The sequence below is a fragment of the Halichoerus grypus genome, chromosome 11 (assembly GCF_964656455.1).
Source record: "Halichoerus grypus chromosome 11, mHalGry1.hap1.1, whole genome shotgun sequence".
NCBI lineage: Eukaryota > Metazoa > Chordata > Mammalia > Carnivora > Phocidae > Halichoerus > Halichoerus grypus.
The window spans coordinates 100058519-100076981 of NC_135722.1; the positions used below are offsets into that span (position 1 = coordinate 100058519).

The following is an 18463-nucleotide window of genomic DNA, read 5'->3' on the forward strand; positions in this document are numbered from 1 at the left end:
TAATCATGTAAATCTTTAGTTATGAATAGCATGTGGTTTGGGAGAAGTGGGTAGCTCTATCTGTGAATTAAAATTGTCGATTCCCGTTACCCCAGGCCTGAGCTGACTTGGGGACACAGGAGCGCTATGTTTGTGGGAGGGTGTGTGAGCTGTGCTTTGTCAGCTTCCAGCTTCTGTCTACAGGACTCCTCCCTCTTAGAATGTGACTTTCTTCCCCAATAGCCCGTGTGCACAGATAGGGGAATTTTACACGGCTGGTTCTCAGTCTACAAAGTCATCATTTGATATATCCCCGGGAATATAATCTCATATTATCAGTTCATTTGCAAAGCGGTTGACGCGCAAGATCAACTGTTGGCCTAAAGCACACTTCGTCCAAGAGAAACAATCTATTTTGAAATGCTGGAATGCCACCCAGCCTTGAATCGCTACTGGAGCCGCTCAGTCTAAAACTGTTCTTTTATTCTTCTTTTGCCATAAACGAGCATCACAAAATCAGATCCATTGAGAAGAATCTACTTGCTTTGCCAACACAATTAGTTTTGTAAGAAGCCTCTGTCTTCAGATTGTTCTCCAAAGTCCAAGTTGGATAACGGTGGTGGGTTTTTTTTATGAATATATTTTTAAGATATATATATATATTTTATATTTTAAGAGCCCCTAAGCAGATTTAGCAGGCTTAATAGGACTTTTCGGCAAGGTGATTTGAATGCCATCCTACCAGCAAAGATAAGTGACTTTTCTACTTTGGGGGCTCTCACAAAACCTGTGCACCGGAGGGAGTTTTTCTTCAAGGTTAAGCTCTCCTCCCTCCAAAAAAAGATGCCATCTTTTTGATCAATGAAAAGCCACAAAACCTGTCCAGCCATGAAAAGGAGTTAATGGAGAAAAAAAAGTCTAGTATTTTAACCTTTCCATGTGAAGAGCCAAAGGATTCTGTGACTGTTATTATCTCATATAGTTTATTTGTAGATTTATTTCTTTTATTGCCCTGCACTTTCTTGATAAGTGAAATTGAGTGGAAAAGCTGGTTCATCTTTAATGGATGGGTATCACTCCTGATAAGCATTCTCATGGAGGGGATTACACCTCTACATTTTATGGGATCCGGCAGCTTGGACCTTAAGCATCACAATGGCTTGGCCCCTTTAGTGCTGGGGGCTCTGATTAAAAAGTCCTATTGAGCTCTGTCTTTTAAAAGCAAAGCAGCTCCTGTGATGGTTACAATTGAAATAGCACAGCCACAAAAGCTGTAACTACTTTCTTTTGTCCTGGTCTTCCTTGCAAAGAGTTTTCACACTTCTAATCAATGTTTCCTTTCACAAAAGAGATTCTCATCCTATATGTAAATACCAGTTGGACTGTGCTTGACCTCAGTTCTTCAGCCCTAATGTTGAAAACCAGTAGACACAAAGTTAAAAACAGCTTGATGGTTATTAGTCTTTCGAGTTAAGACTCCGGTCACCTTTGGTTTGGCATGGTATGGTTCGCTTAGAAGAGAAAAGCAGAAACAGCTCTTCTTGCAAATGAAGTAGTGCAAGATTAAAGGATTTCATGGGGACAAGAGAAACTTTACATAATTCTTTACAATAACGTTTGTCCTATTTTAAAACCTGACTGCTTTCCAGTTTCCAAGTTGATGGTGGAATTATCAAAAATCTATTCACTAGGTAAATTTTGTTGGCTTTGGATCCATCGAAAACTAGGCTTGGAGCTGTGGAAGGTAAAATCTGGTGGTGCTGTTTTATACTACCCCTTCCGAAAGGAGCTTCAAAATATAAAGGATTTGCAAGACCTGTGATTTGCAGAACCGGACCTTTGTATAACTTGGTGTGGTTGATGTTCAGTTAGACCCTGAGCCGAGTGCGTTGTGGCCAAACACCGCCATAAGCATCAGTATTCTTGGCTGGCCCCCTTCATGTGCATTTTGGAGTTAAAGGTGAAATTCCATCTTTAACCCCCTTGTGGTTGTCTGAGCAGTGACTGATGAACTAGATGTGATTCCCTGCAGACCTTTCAAAGGGTGGATGAAGGATGGAATTTCAGCCTTTTTTTTTTTTTTTAAACCAGGCCTTTTGCTTAATACAGCTTTTAAAATTAATGTCCTTTTTTGAATGCCAAGAAAACAAAGGGAATTTCTCAGAGTGTATGCAGACTGACACAATAGGCCTTAATTGGTGTCAAGGAGATGTTAGGATGAATGGGGAAATGCCCATTTAGCTGATAAGACTGAAAAGTGGAGCCTTGTTATAAGCTGTCATCTCAACGTGTATTTAAACTATAGCAAAACTGAAACATATTTGCCATATAGATCATAATGACTCCAAAGGAGCCATTATACTCTATTATGTAATTACATAATCAAAGCATGCATAGTAATCAGCTTTTGGAATTCAATGCTAATCAAACATACCTATAGTATGTGTTTAAGCTAAAATAGAGAACGTTAATTTGCCATTAGTCAACTAAACAAGAATGTGTATACAGAATATTCATGAATAGCTTAATGTTGTGTCAGATGATACTTTTTGTTTTGTATTCAGGGGAAATCAACAATTTTAATTGACGAAAAAACCAGCACTGAGGAAGATTACTCTTTAACTTGCCGTTCAAAAATTTGCCTCACCTTTTACTGATTATAAAAGGAGATTAGATTAAATTCAGTATTTTTTTTTTCCTTCCATAAGCTCAAGTGACACAACAGTAATTATGTTACAGGAGATTCTTAATGAGATCCTGACCATCTCCATGCCATAGGATACAGTGTTCTAAATAATACATGTAAAGCAAAGCTTGAAAACAAAACAAAACAAAACAAAAAACCTCGAGCATATATTGCTTTTGTAATTAGAAACAAATCAGTAAGTGTTATTCAGACATAGCCAAGAATAGAAATACCTTGGTGGCCCATTGGGAGGTGTGGCCTCTACTTTCGGCTGGGCCTCATGCTCGCCATGTGACTTCAGCTATTTCTCCTCCCTGAGCCCTAGTATCTTCGTCTACCAAAATGAGAGCATTGCTCCCGAGGCTCCTTTCAGTTCTGTTGACCTTTGATTTCATAAGGGTTCTGTGAAAAATAAAGTGACACAAATGAAGTGTTTTGGTCGATGTCACATAGTCTTGCCCACTCGGTTATTTGTGGAGTCAGTTTAGTTTATTTTAACTCCAAACTTTATGAGCTACGGGGTTTGCTTTGGTAATCATTTGGACCTCTGAGTAGACAGCCCTTGGAACATTGGACTTAACTGTTTGGGATAGCAAAACATGGATGGGGATCAAAAAGGTTAAGAAAAGCTTTGTAAACAGCAGACAGATTGAATGCTTTTGATTTTAAATAAATACTCAAGTATTCACAAAAGGTTGAAGTATCGCCTCTCTTTGAAATAAAGAATTATATTTATGTTGAAGTGGTCTCGCCCTTAACCTTAATGCACTCTGATGGGCTCATCTTTTTGGACGCTGGTTCTCACTGTCTCTTGTCTGGACTTTGGATGACTAAAAACGTTACCATACTATTTAAATGGGACTAAACTGTTTCATCAAAAGCCTTCGTGGCTTGAACTTCAAATAATTTATTTTCACATTACTTTTACTGTAATTCTTATTAATTCAAATAGGTTTCTGATTTGATATAAAACGCTATAAATGCAAGGAACAGTTTAATGAATTGAAAGATAGGATTGAGTCTTTTAAAGGAAATGTACAAAATATGCTGACAATAATTGCTTAGATAGAAATCAAATCTTAATGGCTTTGTTAATGATTTGTAGTGAACACTGTGTTTACGTTGACTTGGGGGAACATACGCAGCTAGATTTTTCCCTCTGGATTTCAACAGAATATTAATTTTTTTTCATTTCCTGAACTGTACTCATTTCTAGTGCTAGTTCTCAGAAATGTTAGCAGGAATTGTGGGATCTCTCTTGGTGATGGTTTTAATCGGGTCGGGGGTAAGGGTGGTTCCTTCAAGTTGGGCACATACCGAACGTGGTTATAAAAAATGGGGATCCCACAGAAAGGAGAAGGGGGGCAAAGCCATTTGCAACTTTAAGACACAGAGGGCTCACAGACCAATAGAAAATAAGATTTTCAAAAACAAGTGTTTTTGACTTCTTGGAAAGTCTAAACTTAGATATCTCTTGGAGGGGAAGAATTAATAATCCTGAGCCTTTATTTTTTATTTATTTTTTTTTTTTAAAGATTTTATTTATTTATTTGACAGAGAGAGAGGTAGCGAGAGCAGGAACACAAGCAGGGGGAGTGGGAGAGGGAGAAGCAGGCCTCCCGCCGAGCAGGGAGCCCGATGTGGGACTCGATCCCAGGACCCTGGGATCATGACCTGAGCCGAAGGCAGACGCTTAACGACTGAGCCACCCAGGCGCCCCTGAGCCTTTAATTAGTGCAAAATTTCAAGAACTACGGCGGCTCTTTGGAGTTCATGACTTTGTTGATCATTGGCAGTGTTTGTTCATTCTTGGGGGGTTTTGTTGTTGTTTTTGTTTTTGTTTTGTTTTGTTTTTGCAATCTATATTTTTGGTTTGACTTTTGCCTATTTAAGTAGCCTGACTGTGCCAGTTTCATGTTAGGTGCAGTCTTCCCTATAGCAGAGGGGAGGGGAGGGGGGAAAGAAAGGTTTCCTTAATATGATTTTGCTACTGAAGGAGTAGGTCAGGGGACTCTATTTGCTCTTTCTCTGGGCAAACCGTCTTCCCAGTGAAGAGTCATCTGTGTTCCTCGGTGTCAGTAAGAGTTTACATAGTTGCCATAGTATAAACCAAATTCTGTTCTAACTCTGACTTGCCCTTTTATTGTAGACTTGACTGGAGAGACTCCCCGGGTGTAAATGAAGTGCTTTCTTTATTAGCAGCCGGGCAGTGGGGGCGGGCTCCCTGTGCCGGCAAATGCTCGGGGATCGAAGGCATTCTCCAGGGGCAAAGGGTGCCGAGTGCCGGAGAAGGAAGCCGTAGTCAACAAGGTGCTTTACAGTCAGGACGGTTTCTCTCTCATCTTCAAGTGCTTAATTGTGTTCTGGATAAATTATGGAAATTAAAAAAAAAAAAATCAGAAGTTGCTCATAGGGAAATAACCCTCTTTAAAAGCAAGTTAATTGTCCAAGGCAGAGCCAATAGAACCTTGGCAGCAGACCCTGAGGTTGGCTGGGTAAAAAGTACAAACCGCATGGGCCAGAGAAAGCTGACAGAACTGGGTTCAAACACCGGCCCCGGCACTTAGCTGAATTACGTTAGGCAACTTACTCGAACTGCTCTGGGTCTCCCGTTCTTAACCTTTAAAGTTGGGGGTATTGTTAACTCCAGGAGTTAGAGAGGGAAACGTGTGCAAGGTACCCAGCACCGTGCCTGGTACTGGAGAAATGTTTGCCCCCTTCCCCTCTTCTCCTTCTGGCCTCTGGCCCTAAGATCGGCCCCATCACCCCCTTTAGGCGGCCATACTGTGGAGGAGGTAGATGGCAGTCGATGCTACGGTTGGGGGTAATGCCCCTGAAGTAGTCTGCAACCCCAGGAGGTTTCAGGAAAGAATCCCTGAGTTAAGCCAGTTGAAGACTGAACGAATAGGGGGCTGATGAGCCCGTGGCACCCCCACCCCCACTCCAGCCCTAACCAACTCGGCTCAAATGGTCTTTACTAATCATCGAAGTATTTTTTTTTCTTTTCTTAGACAATATGCTTTCTCTGTCTTGTAATAAATGTCCTAGCAACTTCTAGTTTACTGCGGGAGACTTGCTGGCCTCTCCAGAGCCAGAGTTGTATTTTTAGAAATTGGGGGGCAAATGGGGAAGTTCTAGGGAATACAGTTGCTGATATAAATAAAAACCCAGTTTGATGCTCTCTTAAACCTCACCCATATACACCAATTAGCAGTCGAAAATGTCTATACATGTCAGACATTGTTCCGCCCTTAAAATAAATTACCTTGCTGTTAACAGCCCTATTTAATGGCTGCGGTATATTGTACCTACTTGATTTCTTTTGCCCAGAACATGTGCTATTTCTGCCTTGACAGTGTATCTGCTAATTGAGTTTTAGAAAATCAGGAAGGTTTTTTAAACGGATTATTTAAGAAAGGTACCTACGTTGCCTGTTTGTACCCTTCTGCTACACTTCAAGTTGTGTTCTGTAACAACCTAATTGTCGTGATATCTGTTTCAAGGGGAAATTTATCAAGTCACAGTGCACCCTTCTGTTTGGAAGAAATATTTGAGGATGTGAGCAGAAATTATTTTTACATAAAGGCTTCAGGCAGTTAAGAGTACTGACATACAAATTGTATTTTCATCACTGTCATTCACATTGGGCGCCTCAAATAAATAGGTCATTATTATTCCATTGCAGCATCCTATGGTGCCTCGAAGTATGGAGCTCTGTTTAATATAACTGCTGTCCAGCTGACCCTTGTAATTTATTGGTGATTTTTACAGTGACATTCTTGGGCCACCAGCATCAGCCAAGGCACTTTGATCTCTTTCAGCAAAATACTTCATTATCGCTTGTGATCTTTTAGCATTAGTATTATAACCATGTTAACATAGCTAGGAACTGTCATTTTCTGAGACATCAGATTTGAGGTTGGCTTTAGCAATTTCAAAAAATAATGCGGTAATGATGATGATCCCACCGTGGATTTGCAGAGCACGTGTGCCAGAGCACACGAGGGCAAAAATGTCAGACGGCAAAAATTTTACCTGAATGACTTCATAATAGCACACTAAAGTGATTCGGTCTTATGTTACCTAATTGTAAGTAATAATTAAGAAGGTGTAGACTTTTTAACAGACAAAACCCCTCTGATTCTGTTTTATTACCTTAATTGCGCAAAACACAGAATCATGGTCACCTCCTCTTTGTGCCCATCTCCGGTGCTAATGTCTGATAGCCTTAATGTGGCTACGGATGCTATTCAGGAAGAATATACCAGCATTCCGAGGAGGGACTAACACTAAAAGGTTTAGTTAGTCCCACAGAGAGTATCTTATTAGGGTCCAGTTGAATTGCAACTGGCTTGAAGTTCCAGGACCCCCAAGATGGTGATTAGGATCTGTAAGGCATGGTTGATGTTGAAGGGATTGAGGCCTATCCCCGGGTGGCCTTTCCATGGGTTCCTTTTGGACATGGAAGATTCTTATTTACGATGGTAGCAGACTTCTTTAGGTGGAGGAACTCTCCTCCCGCAACCCAGTTGGACCCCATTTGGTATTCTAAGTGCCTCAGGGCAAGTCCCGTGACTTCCTACCGATGCAACATTGGGATTGTGCGGTTTAATTTTTCCTTAATTTTCTTACTAGATTGGGTTACCCTGAGGAAATAAGGGTATCGTCCTTTCTGTACATACTTTTGCCAGGGCCAGTAAAAAACTACCTTGAAAAGCTTGCTTGATTGGCAAGAATTCCCCTTGCCTTGTTCTTTTCTCAAATCTGGGAATATACTGCTCCCTCCATCTGGCTTCTGAATTCTGTGTTTGTCACAGAAATCTATGGAGGGAAAAATAAGCATTCCTTCGTGGGTTGTTTTTTTTTTTTTTTTGATCACTTTTTCTCTTTGTTGTTATTCCACAACACTGTTCAGCCCACTCGGCCTTCACTGCTGGATCAAGCTAGGGAAAATTCACCCTTTCGCTCACTACAAGCCCGGTGGGCCTCACACCTAGGTTAATTCCCTGTGTCGGAGATCTCAAGGTTGGGTTTTACTTTGGTTGGCTCCTTCAAGCATCAAGACTTTTTGTTTGTCTGTGGCTCTAATGATTTTGTCCTTATCCCCTAGTTCCCTCCTTTCTAATCCTCTATCAGAGGCTGGTCTCTTTCTGGGTGGATTTGGCTTAAAGCCATCTCAGACACCCTTGTCACACACTTCCTCGCTGTGCCCTGCCAAAAAAGGATCCTTCAGCGGAAATACGCTAGCAGGTGGAAATCCTCCGTTTACTCTAATTGCATCTCTATTTATGCGCACGCTCTCTCACTCTCTGTCTTGCAATAGTGTTTATCTTTGATCTTTGTTTCTAAATGTGACAAAGTTGGGTTTTGGGCTTTTCTTTTGTGTTTGTTTTGGTGGGGGGGGGCAGTGAACGAACCACCTGATCTATAATTACCTAGAAAGCTTGGGAAGAGGGACCGTGAGCCTTCATTCTTGTATCCACACTAAACACGTGGGGTTGCCTGATTAACGTTGGGATTTGACAACTAGAGAGAGGATGGTGATGGTGATGATGATGGCAGCCACCATTTGTTGAGTTTTATAAGAAGCTAGACACAGTGCTAAATGCTTTATATTTATTACCTTCCTCAGTCCTTCCGACAGCTCTCTGAGAGGGCTTTGAATTACTGTCCCCACTTTGCAGATGAGAAACTGGCTCAGGGGCTTTAAATACTTTACTTGAGGTCATACAGCCAAAAAGCAATCTTCCTCTTCCCTTTCCTGATCGACCATTATACCCATTGCCCATTCTACACTTTTTATTCCATACGTGAAGATTAGATACCAGTTTTCACTCATGTGGCGGCTTCTGAAAGGCCAGGACAGTGCCCCGTATTTCTATATCCTCTGCTGTGCTGGGTACAGAATAGGACATTCAACAGTTACTTCATCTTCCGCTGATGAATTGAACTCTCCTCTTCTCCTACCTGCGCTGTGGATCATATGGGTCATTTGTGAGGGGCCCTGACTGCTGTCACTGATCACAGAAGCAACAAACCAGAGCAGGTCTGGAGATGAGCTTTCGATCAGTGGATCTGAACGCCTTGACTTTGTGCCGAGTTCTGAAAGAGAATGTCTACATGGCTAGGTGGGGGTGATCGACAGAAGGGGCATAGTTCGGGACCGCCTGGGGCTTTGGGTCAGTCATGAAGGCATGAGTTTCTGAGAGCAGAGTAACCGACTGAACTATAAGCCTTCCCAGGATGTTACTGGGATTCCTGAGCGTCCCTAGTTGGGTAGGTCCTCACTCCCACCCAGTAAACAGTGGAATGGCCTATACCTTGGGAATGACGACATCCGCTAACAAGATGAGATTATTTCCTGAGCCCTCCTCCCTACTTCTATTAAGTGGCCCCTTGAGTTTTCTGTGAGGCGACCAAATAGCTTAGCTCAAGGGCATGTGAGCTGAGGTGGAGTATATGCTTCTCCCCTACTCCATTCGTGAGAGCTGCAGCTTCTTAGAAAAGTCAGCTCTCTGACCTTTCCATACCTTTCCAGCGCACTCCTCAACTGGTATAAGAAACCGGGGGCTGGGACGTGGGCATCACGACTTTTGAGAGCATGTTGATCCCAGGCTTAGTCACATTCTGCCCCTGGGTCTCTCTGGGATCAACGGACTCACTTTGTGGACTGCAGAGGAAGATGGGAGCCACCCCAGTATCGCCCTTGGTGCCCATTTTGGAATACGTTTCTTGTCTCTCGTTCTAACTGAGCCATTAACCAAATTTTAATTGATGGAAATTCATTTCTCCTTTTTTTTTTTTTTTTTAAGGCGATGGACAGAATTTGTTTACGAAAGACGTGACAGTGATCGAGGGAGAAGTCGCAACCATCAGCTGCCAAGTCAATAAGAGTGACGACTCTGTGATTCAGCTGCTGAATCCTAACAGGCAGACTATTTATTTCAGAGACTTCAGGCGTAAGTTTCTATCTCTGTAGCATTAGGTTGCAACTTTTTTTTTCCTACATGTTGTCTCGATAAAGAGATTACCAAGGCCTCCTTTTCTAAATTTAATGTTAGATGCTTAAAGTTTAGTCAATTCTTCAGAGGGAAGAAGAGACATGCAATCATAATCTTTCTACTTAATAGAAACCTTGAATGGTCCCTTTTAAAAGTAAAGCAGTCTTACTTTGCAATAGGAATTGATTGTAGTAATTCAAGGTGAATTGCAATTGAGTCCCAAATACTTAGCTGACACAAACAACTCAAATAGGGTAAGGCAAGGAAAATATAGCATTCTGAAGGGTAATCTGTTTGGTTTGAAGATGGAAGTTTCCAAGGCAATGTGTGCCTATAAAGACAAAGCCAAAATCTCCTATCACCATAATCTCTGGTAAACAGAGGTTACCATGTGCTGAAGTCTTACCAAATGTAATATCCCAAAAAGGAATCGTTGGAACTTAATTGTATATCCCAGAAATGGTTCAAATGGATGTCAGAGCTTTAACCAGAGCAGGAATCAGGTTTTTCAAAAGATCACTCTTTGGGAGCATGGGTGCCTAATCAAAGCAGATGTCCCTCCACATCTGCTTGTCCCTGTTCTCCCCAACGCCCCAGAACATTCATGAACTGTGGAAAGAGTTGATAAAACTAAGGAACATCTCAGAGCACGAAGGAAGGTAAAAGAAGAGGAGCCAGCCATTCTTAGAGTGTATTTTTGTCATTATAAATGAATCTAACCTTTGGCAAAATTGACACAAGGACTTTAAAAGTGAATATTTGAAATTACTAAAAAGCCCACATACATGATTTTTGTGGTGACTCTGATTTCCTGCCTTATCCTCATCCGTTTCCCGTTGTGAAGTCGAATGCAATTAGGAAACTGCAGGCGGGGTCTGAGGCTTTGGGAGGCCCTGGGTCGTGGACTCTGGGCAGCTCCACCTCCGACAGTACCAAATACAAAGGTGCATCCAAGTTAAATTGTTTTGCTATGAAGTTTTTTTTAATTACTTCCCATTTTGTTTTTGAAATTACTGATAATGATTTTTTTTATCTTCATAATTTGGAACCGCTTTTTTTTCTTTTTAAGGCCTCAGATTTTTAGAGACAACTCAAAAGCCTATATAGGTCCTACTCCCTCAACTTTCAGTGCCCACAGCCTGCGCTTTCCTTCTGTTTTCATTTTACTGAACTCTGGTGGAAAATCTGAAACAGTTTACGAATAAGGGCTGGAAACTGACAGCAAGGAGCGCACACGTGCGTGCATACACCCACAAGCCCTCACGTGTGTTGCTTTCCTTTCAGACAAGGTTATTTCTCTACATGCAGTTATTGCAGAAGCCCAAAATAGTAATTCAAGAAGTATGAAGAAGTACCCAACAGGTGCACGAAGACTTACTCGATTTTTCTTCTCTGTAGCGGCTTTTCGAGTCCCCTAACATTCTCCTCCCCTAGGTAAGGAAAATGGACTGTGTAGTGTCTTCCTCCTAATGACTACCTCTGTGTTTTGTTTCACAGCTTTGAAGGACAGCAGGTTTCAGTTGCTGAATTTTTCTAGCAGTGAACTCAAAGTGTCGCTGACAAATGTCTCAATTTCGGATGAAGGGAGATACTTTTGCCAGCTCTACACTGACCCCCCACAAGAAAGTTATACCACAATCACAGTGCTGGGTAAGAAACGCGTGGGGGTGTGTCCTGGGAAACGGAGTGGGTGGCCCTTACTGCCGGATGGCTTCCAGCAGCAAGGAAGAGGTTAATGGTAAATTTTGCTGTTCAAACCTGTTTTAGGAAGAATCACTGCCCATCTTGCTGACTTTTAAAAATAGCCTATTTTACCAAACACTCTAAGGAATGGCAGTCAGCAGTCTTTATAGATCCCACCTGCTCTTGGGTTTCAACCCTCAAGCTTCAGAGCAAAGATCAAGAGAATTTAGAGCCCTCAAATGAATCACTCACCACATGAAATGTCATTGCTTCTGAACGACCAGGATTTTTTTTTCCTTCTGTGCAGGAGAGGAGGAGGTGGGTTACCACATCTGTATGACAGAGCTCGCCTGTAAAATCCGCTTAATGATTTTTCCTTCTGAGTTACATCTCATTTGATATTGTTGACCTCCTTATCTTTGGCTTTACTCACCGCCTTGTGTATTGCTTATACTCTAGATGATGCTATAAAAATCATACCCCATGAACAAACACTTTGCCACAAATTGCAACCATTGGACATAAAAGAATTAAGAGCTTCTAGGGGCGAGGAGGCTGATAATAAGCAAGGACTGTTGACAGGCTGCTAAGGACACTTCTAGGGAGCTGGATGTCTTACGATCACCAGATTGTGATTTTCAGGAAAATCCCAGTAGCTAAGTTTCCATATTTAGATTTTGATAGAGTCAGCAGATACTCCTGTGCTGAAGGTGGTCTGAATTAGTCACCTTTTAGACAAATGTGTACACCAGTACATAACAGCAGCTGATTTGGGTTTTTGAAAGCGAGTTTTCAAGGACATACACTGTAGAATGAGGCAAGATCTCTGATTTACACCTTCAGAAAGACGATGAATCAAAGTCTATTTGAGGCGGCAGAGTGCAGCTTTTTGGTGTAATGATACGAAGATTAAGGAAGAAAGATAAATATGAAGGACGTTTCTGTTTGGTGTGTGTGAACATATATGTATTTATGGATGTACATACTGGACTGCTGCCTCATTACTGTTTAAACACAGCTGTAAAAAGGAAAATATGTTTTCATTCATTAAACTAAAACATGTCCCTAGTGCTTCCATACATGTTCTTGATGAGAGCAATACTGATTTTAGGAAGTCCTAGTCCATGTCAGGTCATGCAATTTCTAACGTGGTCTGTGTTGGACGATAGATGACTTTCAGATGTACATGTCTGCTTTAATTTTAGCATTAATCCCTATTAGGCCTGCAGAAATAATCAGTGTGAAAGGTTTTGCTGGGATGACTTAATTTGGTATTTTGCAGGTGTGCGTTGAGGTGTTCTGTCCATGTAGTTGTTGAGAAGTATTTGAAAACACTGTGCAGCCAGTGAGTTACTCGAATACACAGACTTCAAGCCGACCATCTGCCCACTGACCCGTCGTTGGTTATGGCCTTTCCATAAGAGTAACAGCAATGGAATGGAATATTATAGCTTTCAGAGTATTTTTCTACCTGTACCTTTTAAGTATGACTATCTTCCACGGGAGGAAATGATAAGAAGAGAGATGAGCCATGCTGCCCGGGTTACAAAGCACATGGTGCAAATCTAGAATCTTAGACCTTGAAATGGACCCTACTGTTCTGTCTCACAACCTTTGTGTCTTTTAGCCTGGGTTGTTTTCAGTAAAATCCCAAATGTGCCTGAAGGTGCACCTCTTTTGTTTTTGGGAGTAGGTCTGGCCACAGGCAAGCACTGAATGCCTGTCAGTTTCCGGAATCTGGGACATTTGTTCGCGGACCCACTGGATTGGGCCAGTTTGACTGAATATACTCAGTGCTTGGGAGTCAACATGACAGCACTAGACTTTTGAGAGGCATTTATGCCTGTAATCCTGTTGGAGGTCTGATTATTCTAGAAGTAATAGGTTCCTGCTTGTCTTGTATAGAAGCATTAACTTAAACATACTTGAAAGTAATACCAGTAGATGCTCTTTCTGCAGATATTATGTATTCATTTAATATTCTTTCCATTGAATTGACTCTAGGATTCTTTGACGGAGTGAAATTGTTGTCATCAGTGTTTGAGTCTTTCATATTCCAAAATCTGACAATTTCCACTGATACTCATATATTCAAACCTTTTTCCTAAGGTTTAGAATTTTCAGATATTCTAATGAATGAAGAGTGATCTATTAGCATCTTCGTTTCTATCTATGGTTCTCTGAAAAGGACTCCATATATACTTACACAGCTGTCAAACTTCTTCATAGGTTGAAGATGCTCATTTTAGTGCATGTGTCTATTAGCTGTTTGAAGCATTCAGCAAAAATTTCAGCATAATTACAAGACGTAGAGATGGTTATTTGTTAGTTACTATTACGTGTATTATCTGATCCCTGTAAAAACTGAAACCTCACCGATGATATTTTGCATGCATTTGGGTGCCTGTTAGGATATCCATTCACTCCCTCCACTTGTGTGACTTGGTTCCTTTCTCTAGATCATAGTGTAGAACTCTCTTTATACCAGTATTCGTGGAAACAGTGGAACGAGAAAGAGAATACACCGCTTTAAGATAAATATAGTTACTGATAATAGCAGCTAATATTATTACAGTCCTGTCCTTCTAAGATTAGTGTTCACTCCTAGGATTCCAGGAACAGGAGAACCTAATTATTTCAAAGGGTTTTGGAGTGAGATTTCACATACTGATCAGCTTTAAGACTCCTCTTTTGTTGTAATTAACGTGTGACTCATCTTGATATTGCTGATTTTTTTTTAATGTTGTAGGCGTAATGTTTATAATGAGCACTCTTATAGATTTGAGGTTAGCTAAGAAGAACCTTGACATTTCTTTGCTATTTTCTAGTATTTCTCCCTGTGATTTCCATTCAGGTTTTCATCTGTATGCACCTCCTTACATACATCTTTGGTTATTTTCATTAATGGCCGCAGGCAGTTTTTACTAAATGTGTCTGTTTAGTAGAGCACGTTTAAGTGTATTCTCTGGTTAGTAGCAGTTTTCATTCATTTTTCCCACAAATGGATTTTTATACTTTACTAATCACTTTTGTATTAGAGTAGACATTGTGGAGTTGAAGGGAAAACAGGGTACAATTAATAGACCAAAATAAACTTTAAGTTTTTCTTGTCCGACCCCATTTTTTTCTTTTTAGAAAGACTTAAATCACCTCGTTTATATTTTCCAAAGCTTTCTTGCTCTTAAAAAAAATCAGAGAAGTCACCTTTATAATATCAATAAACCATTGTGACCCACATGATCAGATTTGATTTTAGGTTTGCAAACCACACAGCTCCCACTACCCTTGACTGTTTCTTCTCATCTTAGTAAAGTCAGAAATCCTGGCCACACTCTTGAGAACACTGTGGACTTGGAATAAAATCACTCAGCTCTTTCTCAGGATGCTCTTCTCAATGACAAATAAGTCCTTTATTTTCTGGTCCCGTTTTCCACAACGTGGCGAGTTGTCCACATGTTTACTTTAGCTACGAAGTTAGATGATGTCAGCTGTTCGGGAAGATGACCCGAGGACCTAGCATGGGTACCGGCGTCCCCCTGAAGGGTTAGGGGACTTGATGGTGTATGTGTTGCAGGAGAGGAAGAAGCAGCATGGGCGATGCCAAGCAGTAGGTAATCCGTAACAAAGAGGGTCTCTTTGCTGCTGATCAGGCTCTGAGCCTCCAAACAAAATCTAAGAGGCATTGGTAGGTGTTCCTCTGGCCTCGTTTATACATGCGCTTTTCCATCTCCTTCCTTGAACCGGCAGACATGATTGGTAATGCAGACTCTCGTCTCCGTGACCGCCTCCATCTCCCAGAGAGAAATACCCTGGAAGAGGAAGAGCTAGTGGCGGTCAGGGGGAGCCTGTGATGAGGAGAGCTAAGCTGCCTTCAGGCCATGAGTAAGGAGAGCATGAAGGAAAGAGCCCCAGGAGCACACAGGACACAAATACCTGACAAAGCCTGTGTTGGAGGCTGGGTGCCATTGAGACTTGACGTGGCACGTGCTGGAACCTCTTAACAAGTCCGGGATCTCTTCCCGTCAAGATTCCCAGGTCACCACAGAGCCACCAGCAGGGTTTTTCTCCAAAGTTACACAAGCCGGCTGGAATCCGATGGGCTCCATTGCCCTCTTTGTCCTATCCAAAGAGGACCGCTTTCCCGGAGTGTCCCCTACTCAGTTTGAATTTCCTTGAATTGCGTGCTCTCTCTTCAGTTACTGTACTCAATCCCATTTCTCGTTGGGCGGGATGGCATATGCCAACATCAGGAATGATTTCCGTCACTCTCCTTTTATTTTTGTCTGAACCTTAACAGGAATTACTATCGTCTGACTTTCATTTCTCCGTGTGGGGGGCGGGGCGGGGGGGCGTTCCTATGTCTTTTACTCTTTGGTGGTTTCATCTTCTTGCCTCTTACTTTGCTCCTCCTAGCTCACCGAGATCTTATTTTCTTCAGGCTTGGGCAGTCTTTTCCTCTGACATTTGCTCTAACAATAGCATTTTATTTCAATATTCCTACAATACCGCACTCAGAATTTGGTAGTATTTGTTGGTCCAAAACATCTAGTCTCTGTGTGTATTCCCTATCAACTCTGTAGGTGTGTGTGATGAAAATCTATAACCATCCTGATTGTCATCTGGCAAGAATATCTACGTTCAGGAAATAGCTAGCTGAAGTCGTCCCATTTACTTCTGTCACTGCCTTTCCGTGTCTCTTAAAATGCTGGCAGATGTGCAACTCCAAATTGGATGTTAGACTATCTTTCTTTACGCTTGTTTTTTTTTTTTTTTTTAATGTAAGCGAGGGTAGTTCTCTGCCATGTTTAACTACTCATTTGGGCCATATCACTTTGGCAACACATCCAATTGAGCAAATGTGTTCTTTTACACGGTGAACAAAGAAGAGGCCCGCTTTTGCTCTAATGTTCACCCCCCCCACACACACACACCCCCCACACACTGTCTTGCTGAGAAACATATGCAACATACCCTTTTTCCTTTTCCTTTTCCATCATTCTCTGTAGGAATTTTCAAGTGCTTCAATTCAATGTAAAAGTCTTCCTGTACACAGAATTTTACATTGGACTCGAACAGTTGGAAATCCCAAATACGTGGTTTAATCCCATAATTTATTGAAGTGGTATCAGAGATTTATTATTCAACTTGATCATCAGGATGGCATGTTTATACATATTTAATTTCTTGTTTCTCTTCTGAGTTGAGAAACTTATTAATCATAAGTCTCAGAACTGTCTTTGCTTATTCATGGTGGTCAGGGCACATAGTCTGAGATTCACTCTGCTGAATTCCGTATTCTTACTGATTTTTATTTCAAGAAGCTCCGTCTTGCGGTAGGTTGCACCTGATGTGAAGTCTCGCCGTCAACTCCGTTTCATAAAAGATAACATGCTTTCTCACCGTCCCCGTCACCCTACCTACTCTGGATTTGATATTCTGCACTTTATCCCCCAAACATTTTATTCCATCTTATTATATATGCTTAATATGCTTAAAGAAGAGTGGTTTTAATTCTGACATATAAAATGGACTTGCAGGCACTTAATAGTCTTTTTCACCTTGGTTTCTAAAATCTGGAGCATCAGATTTCAGAACATGGAAAAATTACTACAAATTAACTGGCATGTCCTATCTTACTGCATCTTCCCATCCTGTGGATTTTATTACTACGCTGTCCATTGGAAGTCATGATTGTATCCCAGTTCTCTGTGGATAATTTTAACTGAACGAAACTGGTTCTAAAGCACAAGTTTTCTGTGTGTGTTTATGATGAACGATTCTTTTAAGGGACTCTAAGTTTTTGATCTTTGCTGGTTGTCTTTGGAATCTTTCATATGAAGATTGAAATCGAAGGGTTGAGTTCAAGGACAGATAGTCCTTCCAGATCCTTCCTGATGAGGATGATAAATTCATTCATGTGTACTCGTCTTACTTTTAGATCTACATTCTGGTCAGTTTTCTAATAACCGATGGATAACTAATACCGCTGTTGTTATAACTTGGTCACTGATGACTTAGGAGTGGGAGGCTGGGCATTTTATAAGATAACTTTAGGAAAGAAATTCTGAATTAACAACTTTCACATAATTCACACTCTTTGATGATGACTTTTGTACTTCTTTTTTCCCCTCCGGTGGCAGTTTGTTTTAAAATCCCATCAGGAATGTCCATTAGTTGTCTCCTCTTTTTGGTAGTGGTGGTGCGAATTTCTAATGAAAAGAAGACTATGTGCAGAAATGGATTCTGTGTTTAATTTGTAGTCCCACCGCGCAACCTGATGATCGATATCCAGAAAGACACAGCGGTGGAGGGCGAGGAGATTGAAGTCAACTGCACCGCCATGGCCAGCAAACCAGCCACGACCATCAGGTGGTTCAAAGGGAACAAGGAGCTAAAAGGTGAGGGGCAGCCTGCCCTATCCAGAAGTAGTAGGCAGGCACCTGACTCCAGCAGGGCCACACCTTGAGGGAAATTAAAGATGAATGCCAAACATGCCCCTAAAACAAAAATGCCCACTTAGATAGGGCTCGTAATCAATTGCTAAATGCATCTGAAGCTGGAGCATAAAAGCATTTTATTGAATCTAACTCATATCCTCCCCCTGTTGTTTGAGGGTTTGTGGTGATAGGTGTTGCTAGATTTTTTTTTTAATTTTTTTTATTATGTTATGTTAATCGCCATACATTACATCATTAGTTTTAGATGTAGTGTTCCATGATTCGTTTGTGTATAACACCCAGTGCTCCATGCAGAACGTGCCCTCTTTAATACCCATCACCAGGCTAAGCCATCCCCCCACCCGCCTCCCCTCTAGAACCTTCAGTTTGTTTTTCAGAGTCCATAGTCTCTCATGGTTCGTGGTATTGCTAGATTTTGACTCCGATGCTCAGAAAGAACTAGAACTCTTTAGACCAGGAAGAGTCACTGTTGGAGGTGTCCCCTGAACTCCGGGTGTCCATGTTGTCCCTCAGTTCTCATTCACCCTGTGACCTCGGGTGGGTCAGCACCCCAAATTCTCATGTTGGACATTTAAAAAAAGGCTACCAGTCTTGATGGTGAATTCCGAGTCATTCTAACATGGATTACTGCACCATCAGCTTGCTGACTGTGCTTT

The 18463-nt window shown here is 41.4% G+C and overlaps 1 protein-coding gene across 6 annotated transcripts in view; it reads left to right on the top strand.

Annotated features, from left to right (window-relative positions):
• CADM1 (cell adhesion molecule 1) overlaps nt 1-18463 on the top strand; it is a 316572-nt gene that overhangs the window by 242766 nt on the left and 55343 nt on the right. For all 6 annotated transcript variants that reach the window (XM_036099840.2, XM_036099842.2, XM_036099844.2 and 3 more), the window contains exons 2-4: nt 9478-9624; nt 11164-11316; nt 17610-17747. In XM_036099840.2, the coding sequence (XP_035955733.1) occupies nt 9478-9624; nt 11164-11316; nt 17610-17747 (438 nt within the window). The remainder of the gene's footprint in view (nt 1-9477; nt 9625-11163; nt 11317-17609; nt 17748-18463) is intronic.